The sequence below is a fragment of the Amblyomma americanum genome, chromosome 3 (genome assembly GCF_052857255.1).
Source record: "Amblyomma americanum isolate KBUSLIRL-KWMA chromosome 3, ASM5285725v1, whole genome shotgun sequence".
Lineage (NCBI taxonomy): Eukaryota > Metazoa > Arthropoda > Arachnida > Ixodida > Ixodidae > Amblyomma > Amblyomma americanum.
The window spans coordinates 166528282-166544346 of record NC_135499.1 but is presented as its reverse complement, the minus strand read 5'-3'; the positions used below and the strand labels follow the sequence as shown (position 1 = coordinate 166544346).

General features: G+C 46.7%; 1 protein-coding gene across 1 annotated transcript in view; it reads right to left on the bottom strand.

Annotated features, from left to right (window-relative positions):
* Positions 1 to 14785, bottom strand: part of LOC144123448 (neural cell adhesion molecule 1-like) — a 192638-nt gene extending 177853 nt beyond the window's left edge. Inside the window, exon 1 of the mRNA XM_077656274.1 lies at positions 14235 to 14785. Within this exon, the coding sequence (XP_077512400.1) occupies positions 14235 to 14334 (100 nt within the window). The 5' untranslated portion in view covers positions 14335 to 14785. The remainder of the gene's footprint in view (positions 1 to 14234) is intronic.
* Between the last annotated feature and the right edge of the window lie 1280 nt (positions 14786 to 16065).

The following is a 16065-nucleotide window of genomic DNA, read 5'->3' as shown; positions in this document are numbered from 1 at the left end:
CACTGAACCCTGTCTGGATCAGTTGCTGTAATAACAGTCTATGAATCCGCAACATTAAACCTTATTTTGATACATTCGATTGTGTGTTTTTATGTTTGTTTCTATGCGCCACATCAGGACAAATTTAGCGAAAGGCAGCCTTGATACACCGTTTCGGCGCCCGACTGGTATTCTCGAATAAGATATCCAATTTAAACCACACAACAACGACAGGTGGCTATTCCCAAAGGTTTTAGTGCGCGTGAGTAATTTGACCGCCCTGGCATCTTTCTTTAAATTTTCCTTTGACCTTGGCCTATCTCTCAGCGTTTTTAGCCATCGTAGCTGACACTAGGTTCGACAGTCCGTAAGCGCCAGCAGGGCTATAAGTTTGAGGGCCAAGCGAGCCGCTGTAAAGTACAGAATTCGTTCCTAGGTTCATGCGATTGCCTTTTGTGTGCTCTACACCACGCCCAGAATTCCAGGTACGCGTCAGGGCCCTTATCTGTCTCCTTCATGACTCTGACTATAGTGGACAAGAGCGATACGACCCTGAAATTTCTGAGCAGAACCAGATGTTATATGGCAATACCGCCTTAATAAAGCCATAAAGCCATAATGGTAGCAATGCCATCATTTGACCTTGCAGTTGTTACGCGCGGTAGTTGTCTGGGCAGTTCCCTTAAATTAACCGGCTTCTCAACTCCCACAATCAGAAAAAGAAGGCCAGGGTGCTGGATGAGGTTGCAGGTGGGGGATGTAGTTGCAGCGTAGCTGACCCTCTTCCTTCTTCAGTCTTCGAGAGGGTCGAGCTTGGAAGTTTTTTTTTTGGCTGGCGGCCTGTCGTTGGCTGCCATTACTGGAGCGTATAAAATAGCTGCAGATTATCACTGGCCCGCGTCTGCATGCTGACTTGCTATGTAACTCTCTTGAGTTGAAAAAGAAAGAAGGAAAGCTTCGCGTGCAAGCGGGAGATCAAGAATAAGTGACAAGCTTGTTTTTTAGTTATTAAAAATGAGTGAAGGAACGAACAGAAAGTAGGAATGAATTAAAGAAAGAAAGAAGGAAGCAAAGAAAGAAAGAAATAAAGAAAAAGAAGGACAGAAAGAAAAAAGAGGAGGAAAGAAGAAAAGAAAGCAAGAAAGCTAGCTGCTACTACTACTACTACTGCTGCTACTACTGCTGATAGGAAGAAAGAAAAGGAAAGTGCACGGGCCTACCTACTGGCTCAAGCCGAACCACGCTCGCTGCCGCGTGCTGAAAGTAGGAGAGTTAAAGGATAGGAGAGCAAAGATAGAAAGAAAAGGCGCGCGCTAATATGCTTCGGACCAATCCCGGAGGCAGTGCAATAACGGCGACCTTCCTATGTCGAGAAAACAAGCAAGCAAGCAAGCAAGCAAGCAAGCAAGCAAGCAAGCAAGCAAGCAAGCAAGCAGGCGTGACTGAAAAAAAATATAGAAAATATAGCGATCTCAGTGGACATTAAAGATCCTCAGGTAACAAGGTGATGGTTCGGGCTAGTGGGTATGCGTTATGATCCATAGCGCAGCAACAAAACAGGGGACAAACACAAGCGCTAATGTTTGTCCCCTGTTTTGTTGCTGCGCTATGGATCATAATCATCAGGTAGTTGAAATTATTGCGTAGCCCACCGCCATTGTCCCCCTTTCTTTCTTTATTCTTTCATTCTCACCGTCCCCTCTTCTCTCACGGCACTTTTGAAGTGTACGCTGAGAAGTGAGACAGTTACTGCGCCATTTATTTTCCTCAACAACCTCTATTTTTTTCCTCTGTGTAATTTGACACTGTACGCGGTAGTCCAAAACGTCGCAACGTTCAAGTCTGAACACGTGTTCTCTTAAAGCCACAGAAAGACACATGCTATGTGTGATTTCTCCCTTAACATTTGCTACTTGTTGAGCTACCTGTGCAGTATTTTCGATGACGCGAACAAAACAGTTCAGCGAGGTTCGTCTGCATGCCCTGTGGGCTTGCGCCTGCACTTCATACACGTGAGAATAATAACACGGCTACTTCAAAAGCTGATGCTCGACTTGTGTACAAGCTTGAGCTATAAAGGATAGCATTAAAAGAGAAAAATATACAGTGTTAAGGCCGAGACTTGGGCAAATAGTACACCTAAAAGAAGAAAAAAGCACAACTCTCTGTGCTTTGTGCCGTCGTGTTCTTTCTCGTTCTACATTTCTGCGCTGTTTTTAGTTCTTTCAGAAGAAAAGTGCAAGTGAATCCTGCAAATCTGATTAGATCCGGCTCAGATGAAAATTCCGCTAGCTCAACCTGGTTGAACGAGCGCATTTATAAAATATGCAAGAATCCGATCAAGAAATGCACATAAGAGTTTTACAGCCGGCACTAGTCGCCGACCCCAGCGTCCTGCCCGAAATAAACTAGAGCACTTTCTGTGACCACCTTCACCTCTTGAATCTTTAGCCACTACTTCTTCTTTGTGCTTGATATTCACTATTATACCATGACGCTAGAAGTGTGATGCGGCAGTGCTTTTTGGAAAGAACACGTGCGAGAAGAATCTTGCCGACGAAGGCAGCGAATATTTTCAAGACGTAGAACGGACAGGACAGAGCAACCTATATTCGTTGCGCCCCGTGTTGATGCGGTACTAAGGACGATTACGATTCTTTTTTTTATTTTGTAATTGGTTTTTGGAGAAAGGAAATGGCGCAGTATCTGTGTTACATTTTGGCGGACACCTGAACCGCGCCGTAAGGGAAGGAATAAAGGAGGGAGTGAAGGAAGAAAGGAAGAAATAGGTGCCGTAGTGGAGGGCTCCGGAATAATTTAGACCACCTGAGGATCATTAACGTGCACTGACATCTCACAGCACCCGGGCGCCTGAGCGCTTTGCCTCCATAAAAACGCAGAATATAAAACAGGAATTTTCGCGAATCGATTCCGGTGCTCGGGGCTCAAACCAAAAATCGGGTGCTAAAAAATAACCCTGCCATTCTTTCTTCCGGCGCTTAATTGGTCGACGGGCTGGGCTGTTATACTCGGGCACGCTTTGAGTACAGTGGCGTCGGGGCACCGCGCGGGAAAGGGGATTTAAATGTGTCGTTTCTGAAGAAAAAAACAGTGCAAAGATGGCAAGAAATAACTAAAGAGAAAGAGAAAATATCTGCGCAGAAGCCAGTTCGATTGAAGCTGAGTCCCATAACCGCCGCTTTTTCTAGCCCCGCTTTTTCGCTTCTTTTTTTGTTCTGTCCATTTTTCGACTCTTTCAGATAGGTGCGATGCCCGCTCACGTTGCAGCTATTCCAGGTAACGACCACTTGAAATCGGCTGCTTTTCCCGGCTCTGTGTCTGCGTGTGAGCGTGTGTTTGTGAAGGAGATGTGTACGGTGGAGTGCGATATGGTTCGCACAGAGTGAGCGAGAATCGAGCTAGCAGCGACTATTTGTGGAGAGCGCAGTGTGCTGCGCGTTCTGGTGGCGTGGACACCACCCACTAAGCGTTCGCGTTGGGCGCACTCTACTCTCGGCAGTTGGCGGACAAGTCTCCCGTTCTCGCTGCGCGCTCTTTTCAGCTGCCGGCTCTTTGTGGACTTGCGACTCTCCTTCTCTTTTTTGTACTCGATTGCAATCTTTTCCTCCACCCATAACCTATTTTATCCTCCACTTCCCGTAGCCCCATCCCTACCAGCACCACTCATAGCACCTTTTAAAGCCACATTACGGCGCGCCGACCACCTCGTTTATCGTTTTAATTCTGGTGTTTGCTCTGGGAAGCGGACGGACGGAATGACACGCGAATTTAGGAAAGCAAAAAAGTGCGGCGCGTGGCGAGGCGTATGCGTGATGGTGATCTCTGACCGGTTCCGTCTGATTCACTCTCTTCTACATTCGCCTCTAAAATGAACCAACGCGCACAACCTGGACACATTTCTTATTGTGTAAATAGTTTGTACATAACACTTCTTCCCCTATCCTCTCTTCCTGTCCCCTCACCTCTTTCATTTCATTTCTCCATTCTGCCTGCTATCCTTTATTTCCGCTGCCCCAGCTCAGGTGCTTCAGTGTCGATGACAGATGCCGGGGCTAGCAAAAATCTTTTCCTTCCTTTTTACTATTATTTTTTAATAAAACCACTACCACCGCCACCACATTCGTCTTCGCTGCACGCCTCTCTCTCTGCCTCCCTCTTGTTTGCAACCTGCCACACCGCGAACGGATTGCGAATAATTCTTGAGAATAATATGCTTCAAAACTGGAACATGTGCTTTGTATGGCTGTTTCCGCAGGTAACGGCTGGTATGGATGGATGAGCGCCGGCGGCATGTTATTGAATGTGAGGAATGTGTCAGGTTGGCTGATGACTTAATAAATAAATAAAAAACAAAGCAAACAAAGCATCATATGACCACCAGCGGGATTCGAATCCACGCGGCGCGAACAGATCAGCTTCGCTGTCCACTGCATTAGACCCCTATGCCATCACCGCAGCCGAACATCCCGCGTAGCGTTCGGTCCTCCTCCTCCTCCTCCTCCTCCTCCTCCTCCTCCTCCTCCTCCTCCTCCTCCTCCTCCTCCTCCTCCTCCTCCTCCTCCTCCTCCTCCTCCTCCTCTCTCACTGTGCTTTGGATGTCGTCGTCCTCATCAATTTCTATCCGTGCTCAATAGGTTCAGAACACACCGTTACCGCATTGCCTTGCTATGGTGACATAAACGGTTCTATATTTGGTTCTTATTCTACCATGCTGCTCAACGTCGCCTTTATTCCGTTGTCTAAGCTACTTCACTGCCTTGATATTTATGCTGAGGCAAAGCCACCTTTAAAAAAACAAGTAGTGCTGGCGTTGATATTTGTATAAGAAAAAAAAAAACACTTCTACAAACACCGATCATCACGAACCAGATGAGAACAACTAGAATATACCAAAAGCGCCAAACAAAAAACGGCATTATAAAACACCCACACAACACTACAGCAGCGTCGACAGAACCTTATTAGATACTCGGATTTGATGAACAAAAAGAAATACAGTGTTAACGAATATAACACTATGCATAGCAATAAAAAGGTTTCGAGGCGGAAACTGTTTTCATAACGCTTTCAAAATATTAAGTAGTTATATTTCAATAAACTGATTGAAAAAAACTGGTAACTGGCAAAGGAACATCTGCGATATGCTCACATTTTCCTTTGGCACCACATGCCCAGCGCAAAACTGCGTTCCTTTCTCTCTCTCTCTTCACAGCTGTTATATCCTCGGAATAAGTTTCGTACTCGTAACTTTTTCTCGAGGAGATGCTACGGCCCCTGCAACTAAACGACATTGAGCCACACCTACCACCTAGTGCTGAATCTGCACGCAAGTCAATGTCATCATTCTTTTCAACACAGTTTAATTATTTTCATTTCCTCTTGGTGTCAGCAAATAGCCCCAGCTATGCCAGACTCTTAGCTAGCGTAAATAGTACTAATGGTGCTCCCCTTGATTACTCGTCCCTCAGTGAAGCAAGCGCTGCTGGTTAAGGTGCCGCGTGATCTAGGTTTTTTTTTGGTTTCATTTTGCAGTGCCTGCCTTCCTATCTTTCAAAGTCACTTTTGTTGCAGTTTACACAAAAAGATCATCTTCAGAATCGGCAAGTGCGAGAAGTTCATCTTTCGGCGCAGCGATGTCGGCAAATTTGGCGTTTCGTTGCTTCTTTCTCTTTTATTTATCGTCCTGGATGTCTGTCCCAAGAAGCAGGCACTGAAAAACGACTACTATCCTTCGCCATAGCCATTATTCTGACCATTTCTAGGGCACAAGCGCAAAGTAGAACAGCATGCATGTATATGGGCCGACAGAGACGTAAAACATTCTTCTTCTGTTCTCTGCTTCTTTATTTTTTTTTCTTCAGCGCAATGGTTTCCTTGGGGTTTCAGGACCCCCCCTCGTATGCGGGAAGAAGGTGGTAGGTTCGATCCCCAGTTTCGGCGGTTACCCACAGCTTATACAATAGGTACAAGATTCCCCCTGGCATTGTGCTCGGCTTCCTGAGGGCAAAATGCTCCAGAAATGGGTCTTTGAGCCCGCCCGGAGTAGTCTGAAACACTTCGTGCCAGGACGCTATTTGTCCCCAGATGCCCTTGCGCCGTAAAAACAGATCATCACCATCATCATACTTCTTGTCGCCATCATCTTATTCGTCATCATCATATTTTTTTTTGAGGGGGGGAGTGGTGGAGTGGTGTCGACGCGAATAAATTTGATGGCTTAAAGGTTTCTTTTGACAAGCGCACAGTAATAGAACTTTAAACTATTTGTGATTACAGAGACGGAGAGTACGACAATGTAAATGCTGTGTTTAACTGCGGGGTTTGTTTTTGATGACTCATTCGATCATTTATCATTGTGCAACAATTATCATTGTGCAACACAAGCACATTTTGGTTGCGTCCTAATTGTTATTCATCAAATCACAACGCAGCGTTCCTGTTTTCCTCTTTCCTCTCTTGAGAATGAACCACCTTATCACGTGTTCAAACACATTAATAATAGAATAAGCAGTCTTTTAAAATAAAAATTATAAAAAATGGTAATAATGAAGAAATGGAGCTATTAAAGTTTGTAGCAACCTTTTAAATTTTTAACCTGCCCGGGCGCCGCCCCTTCCCCTTCACCCTCTTCTCCTCTGCCTCCGCACTAACAAAAGTGCGTCGGAGCTGAAATTCCGCCTTCTGCTGAGCGTCGTTTAATGTTTAATCGAGATAAGTGCAGAATATGCGATAACGAAAAAGCTCAACTCCCCCCGCTTTCTAACCGCCGCATACTTCAAAGAAGGAAAGCGTGGGATGGAGAAAGAAAATAAGGCGAGCTGACGCGGGAAGCTTCAAACGGGGGAAGGAGTCGAATATTCAATAAGAGGAAAAAAGGGCAAGAGAAAAAGACACGTTCGACCAAGGGAACTCTGGCCCTGTGTTTAGCGCAAGTGCAGCGTTTAACGATGTTTTAGAGCGCGAGTCAAAAGCGGGATTTGTATAGCTAATGACTCCTTATTTTTTAACATTTAATTTTCCCATGTTACTATACATTTTGTGCCCATGCGTCTATATGTCATGCGCCCAGATTGCATTATGTATTCCTTTACCCAGTGGATCCCCAGTGCCTTTAGTTGCCATTATTCGACACTGCGCTTTCTTGAGTGATATTAAAGAGGAGAAAGTTCGGCACTCTGGGATTTCGTGTCTCTTTTTCTTATATTTTTATTTAATGCTGCTACTTAAAGCATCCAGTCAGCTAATCATTTTTGCATAGACTATGCATTGGGAACGTTCGTAAGTAAATAAATAAACGCATCAACACACGTTCCTTGAATAACTTATGTAGGCCCGAGCAATTTTTCGCGTATGAAGAATAAAGGGTTTGAACAGACAGCTGCCACTTGCAATAGTGGAAACTTGATGGAAGTGAAATTCGAGAGCGCTGCATTCACCAAGAAATAAGCGGTCTTGAATGAATTGAACGGCGCTCCTGCTGTAGACTGAACAAAGCTTCTGCGCGGCGTGTTGCAATAAAGCTCGGTATTTTAGAGTGCGCATGTCCGATGCGAGGTTTGTTTGAAAGAAGTCGCATTCGACCGCCTTCAGACTTTGTCCAGTAGCACTTTTACTGAATAGCTGTTAGCATTTGGCATGTCATTCGCCACGCTGTATTGATATTTTAACTTCTAAGGCTCTGTTAACAGGTTCATAGTGATTCAAGCGCTAAAAGAACAACGACACAGAGGAGAATACAGCACTAAGTCCCCCTCTGTGCCGTTCTTTTTGAAGCGCTTGAATGTTTTACTATGAACGTGTACCAACGCGTTCAGTTTTCTGCTTTGTTAACAGGCTTTCGAGGCGCAAATAGCAAAAGACCAGAGCTCTTCAGTGAATACTTAGCGACTGCTGCAGTGAATCAGTGGCTTCGGCGTACGGCTGCTGATCCCGACGTCTTGGGAACAGCGGTCGCATTTTGGGTGATGCGAAATACAAAAGCTACTGTGTGTTATGCGCTTTCAGCGCACATTAAATAACAACATGTGGCCTAAATTGATCAAGACTCCTTCACTTTCGCATCTCTCCTAGCCCAGGTGTCACTCCGGGACTTTAAACCCCATAGCTGACAATCTGCAATACTCAGGGTGAAACACTGACCGTACGTAAATGATAGTAAATGCATACTGAATTCACCTCTGCTTATCGGCAACATCAAGCTCGCAGTCAATATCGACAAAAACTAAGATGTCGATCCGTGGTCCGGTGAAATGTTTTAATTACTATGTAGAGCATCCTCATGAGAGTTATCTTTATGCCTCTACCAATATTTACAAGCTTGTGAAGTACTGCACTCGGTAAATAAATCTGTTAAATGTGAGAGAGAATACGACTCTTCTAAACAAACCATAAAATGTGATGAAGAAAAGATGAAAAGAAAGCGCTCTGAAATCTGCACCAGCGAGCTTGCATGTAGACGGTGCCCAGTAAACTGTGCAAGGGGAAGCCGTGTTGGGCTCGTTTCTCCGAATACCAGAGTAGAGCAGCTTAGATGAGGCTGCGGAGGGAAGCGAGGGTGCCGTGCCCCAAAGCACGTTCCGATGGAAACACTATTTCTTCCCACCCTTATTCCCGTCGCTAGCGACGAGTTCGAAGAGAACGCGGGAGAGGCAGTGAAAAGGGAGAGGAGGGGGTTATATCACCGCAGCAACCACAGCAAGGGCGAACGACGACGGGCAAAAAAAGTTCGCCTGCTGAGACCCACTTAATGCGAGTCCTAATTCCGGTAAGCCTAGCGTTTTGTGCGCCGAGAGCGGGGATTCCCAAATCCCAACCAGCGACGGCGCGATGGAAGGACGAGGAAAAGAAAGAGGTGAGAGAAAATAAAGAAAAGAGTAAGTTTCGTGGCTCCTCGTACGCAAAAAAACGCAGTTCCACTTTTCTTCGGGCATTGACGCGAAGCGGGAGCACACGTGTCTGTGCGACCATCCACAAACATTTGAGTCGATGCATTCCAAGCAGAGAGACTACAGCACCATGCCACACAATTCCGGCGTCATTCATTACGTCTTCAGCAAGCGTCTTCAAAAGGAACTTTCTTGTTCCCAATTCTGTACTTTTGCGCCATGCAGGAATTCAGTGCACCACCTGCGGAATTCGTGCAAATTCCTCAGGCGCTGTCCTGAGGACAGCGGCAGTCATTTTCAGTTTCACAGGGGCAAAGTTAGAGAAGCGGCGCAGTCATTTTCGCGAGGCAGTTGTAAGGGGTCTTGTTGCGAACCCTTCGCTTCCGCACGCAATTCAAGCTGTAAATCTCTGGCTTTTCGTGAAGGACGGGACTTCCAGAATACCGTGAACTTTTGTTGCCTCATTAATTCAGTTGAAGGTGAAGTTTGTATGCGCTTGTGTTTAACATGGTTGCTTCTTTCGGTCGAAGAGCAGTTTCTTAGAGCAAATAAGTCTACAAAAACAAAATTCCTGGATTTCTTTTGATTCACAGACCATGCAGCTCACACATTTTTGTCGACTAAGAAAATGTGCAATGGGGACCAAAGATTTCAATAATAATGCTTATTCACACTGAATTGTATAAAATGCTTTGAGCATAATATGTTAATTTCAATGCTACGCTGTTGTGGAGGCCGCACAGGCTACAGCAATGTAATGGCCTGCACGGGCCACTTTGACATACGCTTAAACGAACTTGCGCAGTTTTCCAAAGGCTGCATAGTTCAGGGCTAAACTTTGTTAGCTCAGCACACTTGTGCTTGACACTGTTCGCAGTGCGGAGAGAGTTTGTCATGATAACTCTATACCACGAGCTTCCCAAGGGGCCTTCCCTCTTACGGTTTAAATAAACGCACCACTCAAGTTTTGTTGAATGTCGCTGAGGCTTTTCTTCAAGAACGTATACCGCAGGCACAACCAAGACAACGCAATTGGTTTGGAGCATCGAACGTACGCTTTGTGAGTAATAACTTCCCGATTTAATTTTGCCCATTTGTCACTTGCAACCGTGTCCTGTTATGTTAGGGATGGAGCTAATTACTGGCATGCCACTTCACGAATGTACCTCATTTGATGTGGTGCTCCTGCCAGGGCTTTTTAAGGCAGCAGCAGTGGTGAAGATTACATATAAAAAAAACATGCAAAATACATCCACGGGGTGAAACCATTTCCAGGAATTCGTGAGAGCGCCCCGCTAGTGCGACTATGCCTAGCTGCCTATCACGCTTTGTTCTGGAGGCAAGTGGTCATTACCTATATATCTTACGTAGCGGATGATGCCATGTGCCGCGTGATGGCAGCCAAGGGAACTAGAAGCGCAGGTCCTGAATTCCAGATAATGCAAGAACATTGAACAAGCCGTGCCATGATGCTGGTAAAATTCGTCACTAACAGTCCCTGCAACTTTACTTCATGGCTGAATGTTGCCACAGAGGAAATTTTGCAATGATTCCAAGCAGGTACGTATTTTACTCTGGGTAACCAAGGAGGCGCGTTTAGTATTAATTGTTAAACTGTATCGAGACAGAATTCAAGCGAAAGTGAGATACGTGTAGGTGTCTGGGCCGACGCAAACGAATTTCTCTAGTCTCCCATGCGCCACAGTGCCCGCGAGTTCTTTACTGGAGCACTTCGTGGGCACTGCACGGCGTAGTTTCTTGCGACATTAGTTTGCCGAATGCCTCACTCCACAATATAATCTTCTTACATCTTAGAGAAATGCAAAGACCCCAAAACCTATACGGGACTTTAGCCTCGTTGTTCTTAGTTGAAATGTTGTTCTATGCGAAAAAAAAAAGCCTGAAAATTTGCAAGACGGATCTAGTAAGGACCCCTCGGGGTCATTTATAAGCAACAGAAATTTAAAAGCGCTGCTCTTCTGCGAACTAAATCATGATGAACAGAGAAACTTGGTGAAACACAGCGGCAAAAGTCTTTCCCGACATTATAAATAATGTGGAAGTTCCCCCTATCGCCCAAGATAGCTCTAGAACGGCCGCTGTTTGCGGTAGCAGTATCGAAAAGAGGTATCCGAATGCGCACGACCACACTCACTTTACATTGCAATACCGCCGTCCGCAGCTGTGTGTTAACGCTGCGTAATCATCATTAATTTATCCTCAAATACCTGTGGAGGACTGCGTCAGGGGTTAACCATGTAACACGAGCGTCATTCGTTGGCCAACCCCCCCCCCCCCCCCCCCCCAAAAAGAATAGACGTACTCGAATTGCAAATAAAATGAAAAAAATGAAATGAAGTTTCATGCGCAGTCTAAGACGATGTTATTAAACTACCTTTTGGGTTTAGTTTTGGTTTATGATGGTTTAACGCCACAAAGCGACCCAGGCCTATGAGGGATGCCGTAGTGAAGGGCTTCAAAAATTTCGACCACCTGGGGTTCTTTAACATGCACTGACATCCAACAGTTCATGGGCCTCTAGCATTTCGCCTCCATCGAAATTCGACTGCCGCGGCCGGGATCCAACCCGCGTCCTAAATGTCAGCAGCCGAGCGCCATAACCATTAAGCCACCGCGGCGGCGATTAAATTAACTGCGCAGATCTGATTTGCATGAAATAGTTTCCATCTCTATATAAAAACACGCATTCTTTCGAGGGCTCCATGTTTTTGTCGCGCTGAGGTCCCGCGGAGTTTGTGATGCCTGCAAACTCTTTCCAAATTTATTTAGAGATTGCATCGTTAGTCAAGGTCGTGCCTTAAGGTCAGGCCCGATTATGATATTTAGTTTCTCCAATCTCTTCATTCCAATTCTGTCGTTAAAACTCCCAGACCAACCACCTAATCATGGGCTTGCGCATGAAACCACACTTAAGTGACGTCACCATTGGTCAAGGGACTACCACGATTACGGTACCATTATGCTGTTTTAGTTCGTTCCACCGCCCAACTAGCATGCTCTCATCAGACTGCGCGCACAAAAAAAACTCCATTGAAACGGTAGGCGAAAGGGTACTCGTTACCGAAGCTGCTGTGCTTAGCACACCTGTACTCCACATCACTGTCCATTACCGCAAACACTCACGCAATAATTAAGCATTCCCATACGCGCTACGTGCCTCTCTTGCGCAACCTTTCCCCGAAAACTGCGCTCTCTAAATAAAAAAATCTCGGGATAAACTGGGCGTACTATACAGATGGCCCTTCAGGCGACGTTTGAATTATAGCGTGCCAACAAAGCTATTTATCTGCCCTTTCTATTAGTTCCGCAAGGTTCACTTTGTATTTATGACCCATTTTATGTATGCGTGGCTGACTCTTGGCGGCGAACAATCTCAGCGCGACGCTCGCGCGCCCGTCCAGGGGCATCACCGGTTGAGACGTGTCGTAAACTGCACCATCAGCAGCACGGGCGCGAGGCGCACACAAAAGCATCCACGTGAAAAAAAGTGGCAGTACTTGCAAATCCCACGAACGCACGAGCTGGAGCAAAGTGGAAAGAAATCATATCGAAAGGCACACACACATGCACACACAGCGCGGCTCCGCAGGAAACACAGTGCAGCGGTGAACGCGTTTCATGTAGAAAATGCGTCACGCACGTTCGCGCCTTGTAATGGGTTGCCCCTGACGTGACTGGTGGCAGCGACGGCGGTGTGGCGACACGACCAAGATAGGTCCAGCGTGCGCTCTCGCTCTCGCTCTCGCAACCTTTGTTTGGGGCTCGCTCGATCGACTCGACGGGAATGTGGTACGTGAGCGCCCGCTACCGCTGTTTCCCGCCTGGATTTGTGGGTCGGTCGTTTGGCCAATTGGCCGCATAGATAGATATGTGTAGCGTATACGCGTTGGGAAGGAAGTATATTTCGTCGCTGACTGCTCTCCTGCCAGCGAGCTTTCAGCTGATCTTCATTTCCTGTTCTTGTGGCAGGATTGAGTGTATTTAATACCGATCATTGTAGAACAGTTCCTCATATAAGTGCCCCACTTTGTCCAGACAGTGCCTGCGTAGAGATGCGCGAATGTACGTCTTCGGTGCTTGACTCGCAAGTTGCCGGCACGTATACTTGCGCTATGCACATAGCTAACAATGTTGTTGTCGACAATGGTACGGCTACATGGATTCATACTTCCGGCAGCGAATGAGCTTACGATATTGAAGGAAAAAAAGAAAAAAAAGTCGCTGTAATAATCCAGGTTTATTCATAGTTTCTGATATTCTTATTTAATTCGCTCCACGTAACATCGCCGTCACGGGGTATGGAGTCGGTGCCTTGGACGATTCGAATAGAATATAAGTGAAAGAACGCAGTCGTGGTGTTCTAACCGCAGCGATGGCTCAGTGGTTACAGTGCTCGGCTGCTGGCCCAAATGACGGAGGTTCAATTCCGGCTGCGGCGGAAGCATTTCGATGGAGGCAAAATGCTTGAGGTCCGTGTACTGTGCGATGTCAGTACACGTTAAAGACCCCCAGGTGGTCGAAATTATCCGGAGCCCTCCACTACTGTGTCCCTCATAGTCTGAGTCGCTTTGAGACGTTAAACCTTATAAACCAAACCAAACCGTGGTGTTCAACCTGACTGAGTGGCTCCTTGTCTTAGTTTGCACGCTGCATAGCGTGAAGCCGGAGGGGCGTCTCAGAACTTCACTTGGTGACACGTGCTCATTGGCCACGGGAACGAAAATGTGATAAAGTGCAGCGAGGGGCTGTTTTTTGTATGCGTGACATTTCCTAACGCACAAGTAGAGAGTGCGGGAACCGACCAGGATTCACGCGACGTTCCAGGCGTTTAGCGTCGACGCCTTTTGCCTTTGTGAGCCTGCAGTTCTCCTTGTTCGATTGCGGACCAATACGTTTGTGATGAACTTTTGTTGTGCACAGTATGCAGGTGATTCGGTGGTCTCCTCGCTTTTTGTTCTGACTTTTTTCTCTCCTACTTCTCTCTGGAGCATGGACGGGGACACGAGGCGAGAAGACCACGCAACTAGCGCTGGTCATGTGCCCGTTTGTAAAAGACTTATTGTTTGTTCGAAGTCAATTGAAATAACTAGGTGCGTAGGAATGACTCACACGACATATCTGACGTGGAAAAAAACAAGCTAGAAACAAATCGAATGCAGTCGAATTGGTGGCTCCGTTAATTCTCGATCCGTCGTTTCTCTCCGTACAGTTCGCACATCATGCGTCAAATCCCTGTAGCTTCTCAAGCATAACGAACGTGCGTCCTTTCTTCCCCGAAAGCATGTTACGAAAGAGGCTTGTTATGAAAGGGGCCTAAGCGGCGCTCACCTTCGTAGGCTATCCCGGGCCGAGGTCCCCGCAGAAGGAGCCAGGAGAGAGCGCAGCCCAGAATCCAGGCCCGCCAGTGGTGCTGCGAGTCGCGAGTCATGGCACCTGACCCCACATTCAGTGCATGGGGTGCAAAACACAAACCGTCGCTGTTATACCGGGAGCACTCGCGCACTGGTCAGCAGCAGTTGAAGCTTGTCAGGGCGCAGAGATGACAAACCGGTCAAAGTTCATAAACCACACTCACACACAGCTTTACAAGCACAAGTCGAGGAGTGAACTAAAAAAAAAACGCGGTGGAGAAGTGTGAGATTGCGAAAAGGATTGCTCCGAGAGCTATGTGTATATCGGTGTTTTCATAAGTATTCCAAAATTCTCAACGGCGTGCGAACTGAAGCGGCGGTGAGTAGCGAGGTGCTGCTGCTCGAAGCATCGGCGTTGTTCCGGTGCCGATGATCGGCTGATGCTTTGGCGTCGAAGCCACGGCGAGTTCGAAGCGACGGCGTGGTCTAGGGAGGACCACATCTCTCATCGGCCAACCGTCAACAAGTGGAAGCGGCGAGGCTCATGCTAGACGAGCGAAGCGCTTCGACCGCTTTCGCCCTCACCTTCGGAGCGCACTTTTCTCTTCCTTCCTCTTCCTTTCTCCTCGCAGGGTCTGTTCCGGAAGCCGGAGGGCGCCACCGGCCGAACGCACCCGCCGCGGTGACTCAGAGGGAGAGAGTTCATATGCTGAGCCGGAGGACTCGTTTTCAACCACGTGCACGGGGGCCGCGTTTAGATGGAGGTGGAACACAAAAGACACCCGTGTGCTGTTCGATGTCAATGCACGTTAAAGTCCCCCCCGGCGGTCGAAATTATTTTTTGTTCCAGTTTTTTTTTAAGAAACAAAAGGCGCAGAAACTGACCCAATTTTAATGGACAGCTCAGTGCAGAAAAGACGGTACGCTTGAGGAAGGTACACACGAGAAACGCTCACTAGCTACAAAGGCATTTATACAAACGCTCGGTATAAACACGCGGAAAGACAAAAAAATCAAAGAAACTAAGGAAATGCAAAAAAAAAAGATTCGCTGTTACAAACTTAAAAGGAAATCTCTTTCCCCGTCAGTGCAAGAAATGATTCGCTGACACAGTGGTCTGTTTTGGCAATATGACAGGTTTCTACGATCTCTCGAGTCTACTGGTCCTAATGTGTAAAGATTACAGATGTTCACTCCATGTGGGCTCCACAGGCTTTAAGTGTATCTCGGTGTTTTCGAACATGGAAATCTGTATTTTTTTGAACATCAAGATCAGAGGACTCGCGATATTATAGAAGCGTACAAATACTGCCAGTCAGCGAGCCATCCCTTGCACTGACGGGGAAAGACATTTCGTTTTTGGTTTGGACACCTAATGCTGTTTTTTTGTTTCTTAGTTTCATTGTCTTGTTTTCCTTGCCTCGTATGTATACCGAGTATTTGAATAAGCGCCTTTGTTGCTATTTTTGCGCTGTGCTAATAATCAACATTGAACCAAAACCAAAACGCCAAACTTTTCGCTCTGCACAACTGTCAAACTTTTGGTTGGACACCTCAACCGAACCGTGAGGGAAGGAAGGAAGGTTGGAGTGAAAGAAAAAGAGAGAAAGTGGTGCTGTAGTTGAGGGCTCAGGAGCAATATCGACCAACTGGGGATATAGTTTTACCGCGCACTGATATCGCACAGCACACGGGTGCCTTTTGCGTTTTGCCTCCAACAAAACGCGCCCGCCGCAGCTGGGTTGGAACCTGGGTACTCCGACTCGCTATTTGTCACTCTGTTACGTCATTTTTCAACCATACAAAAC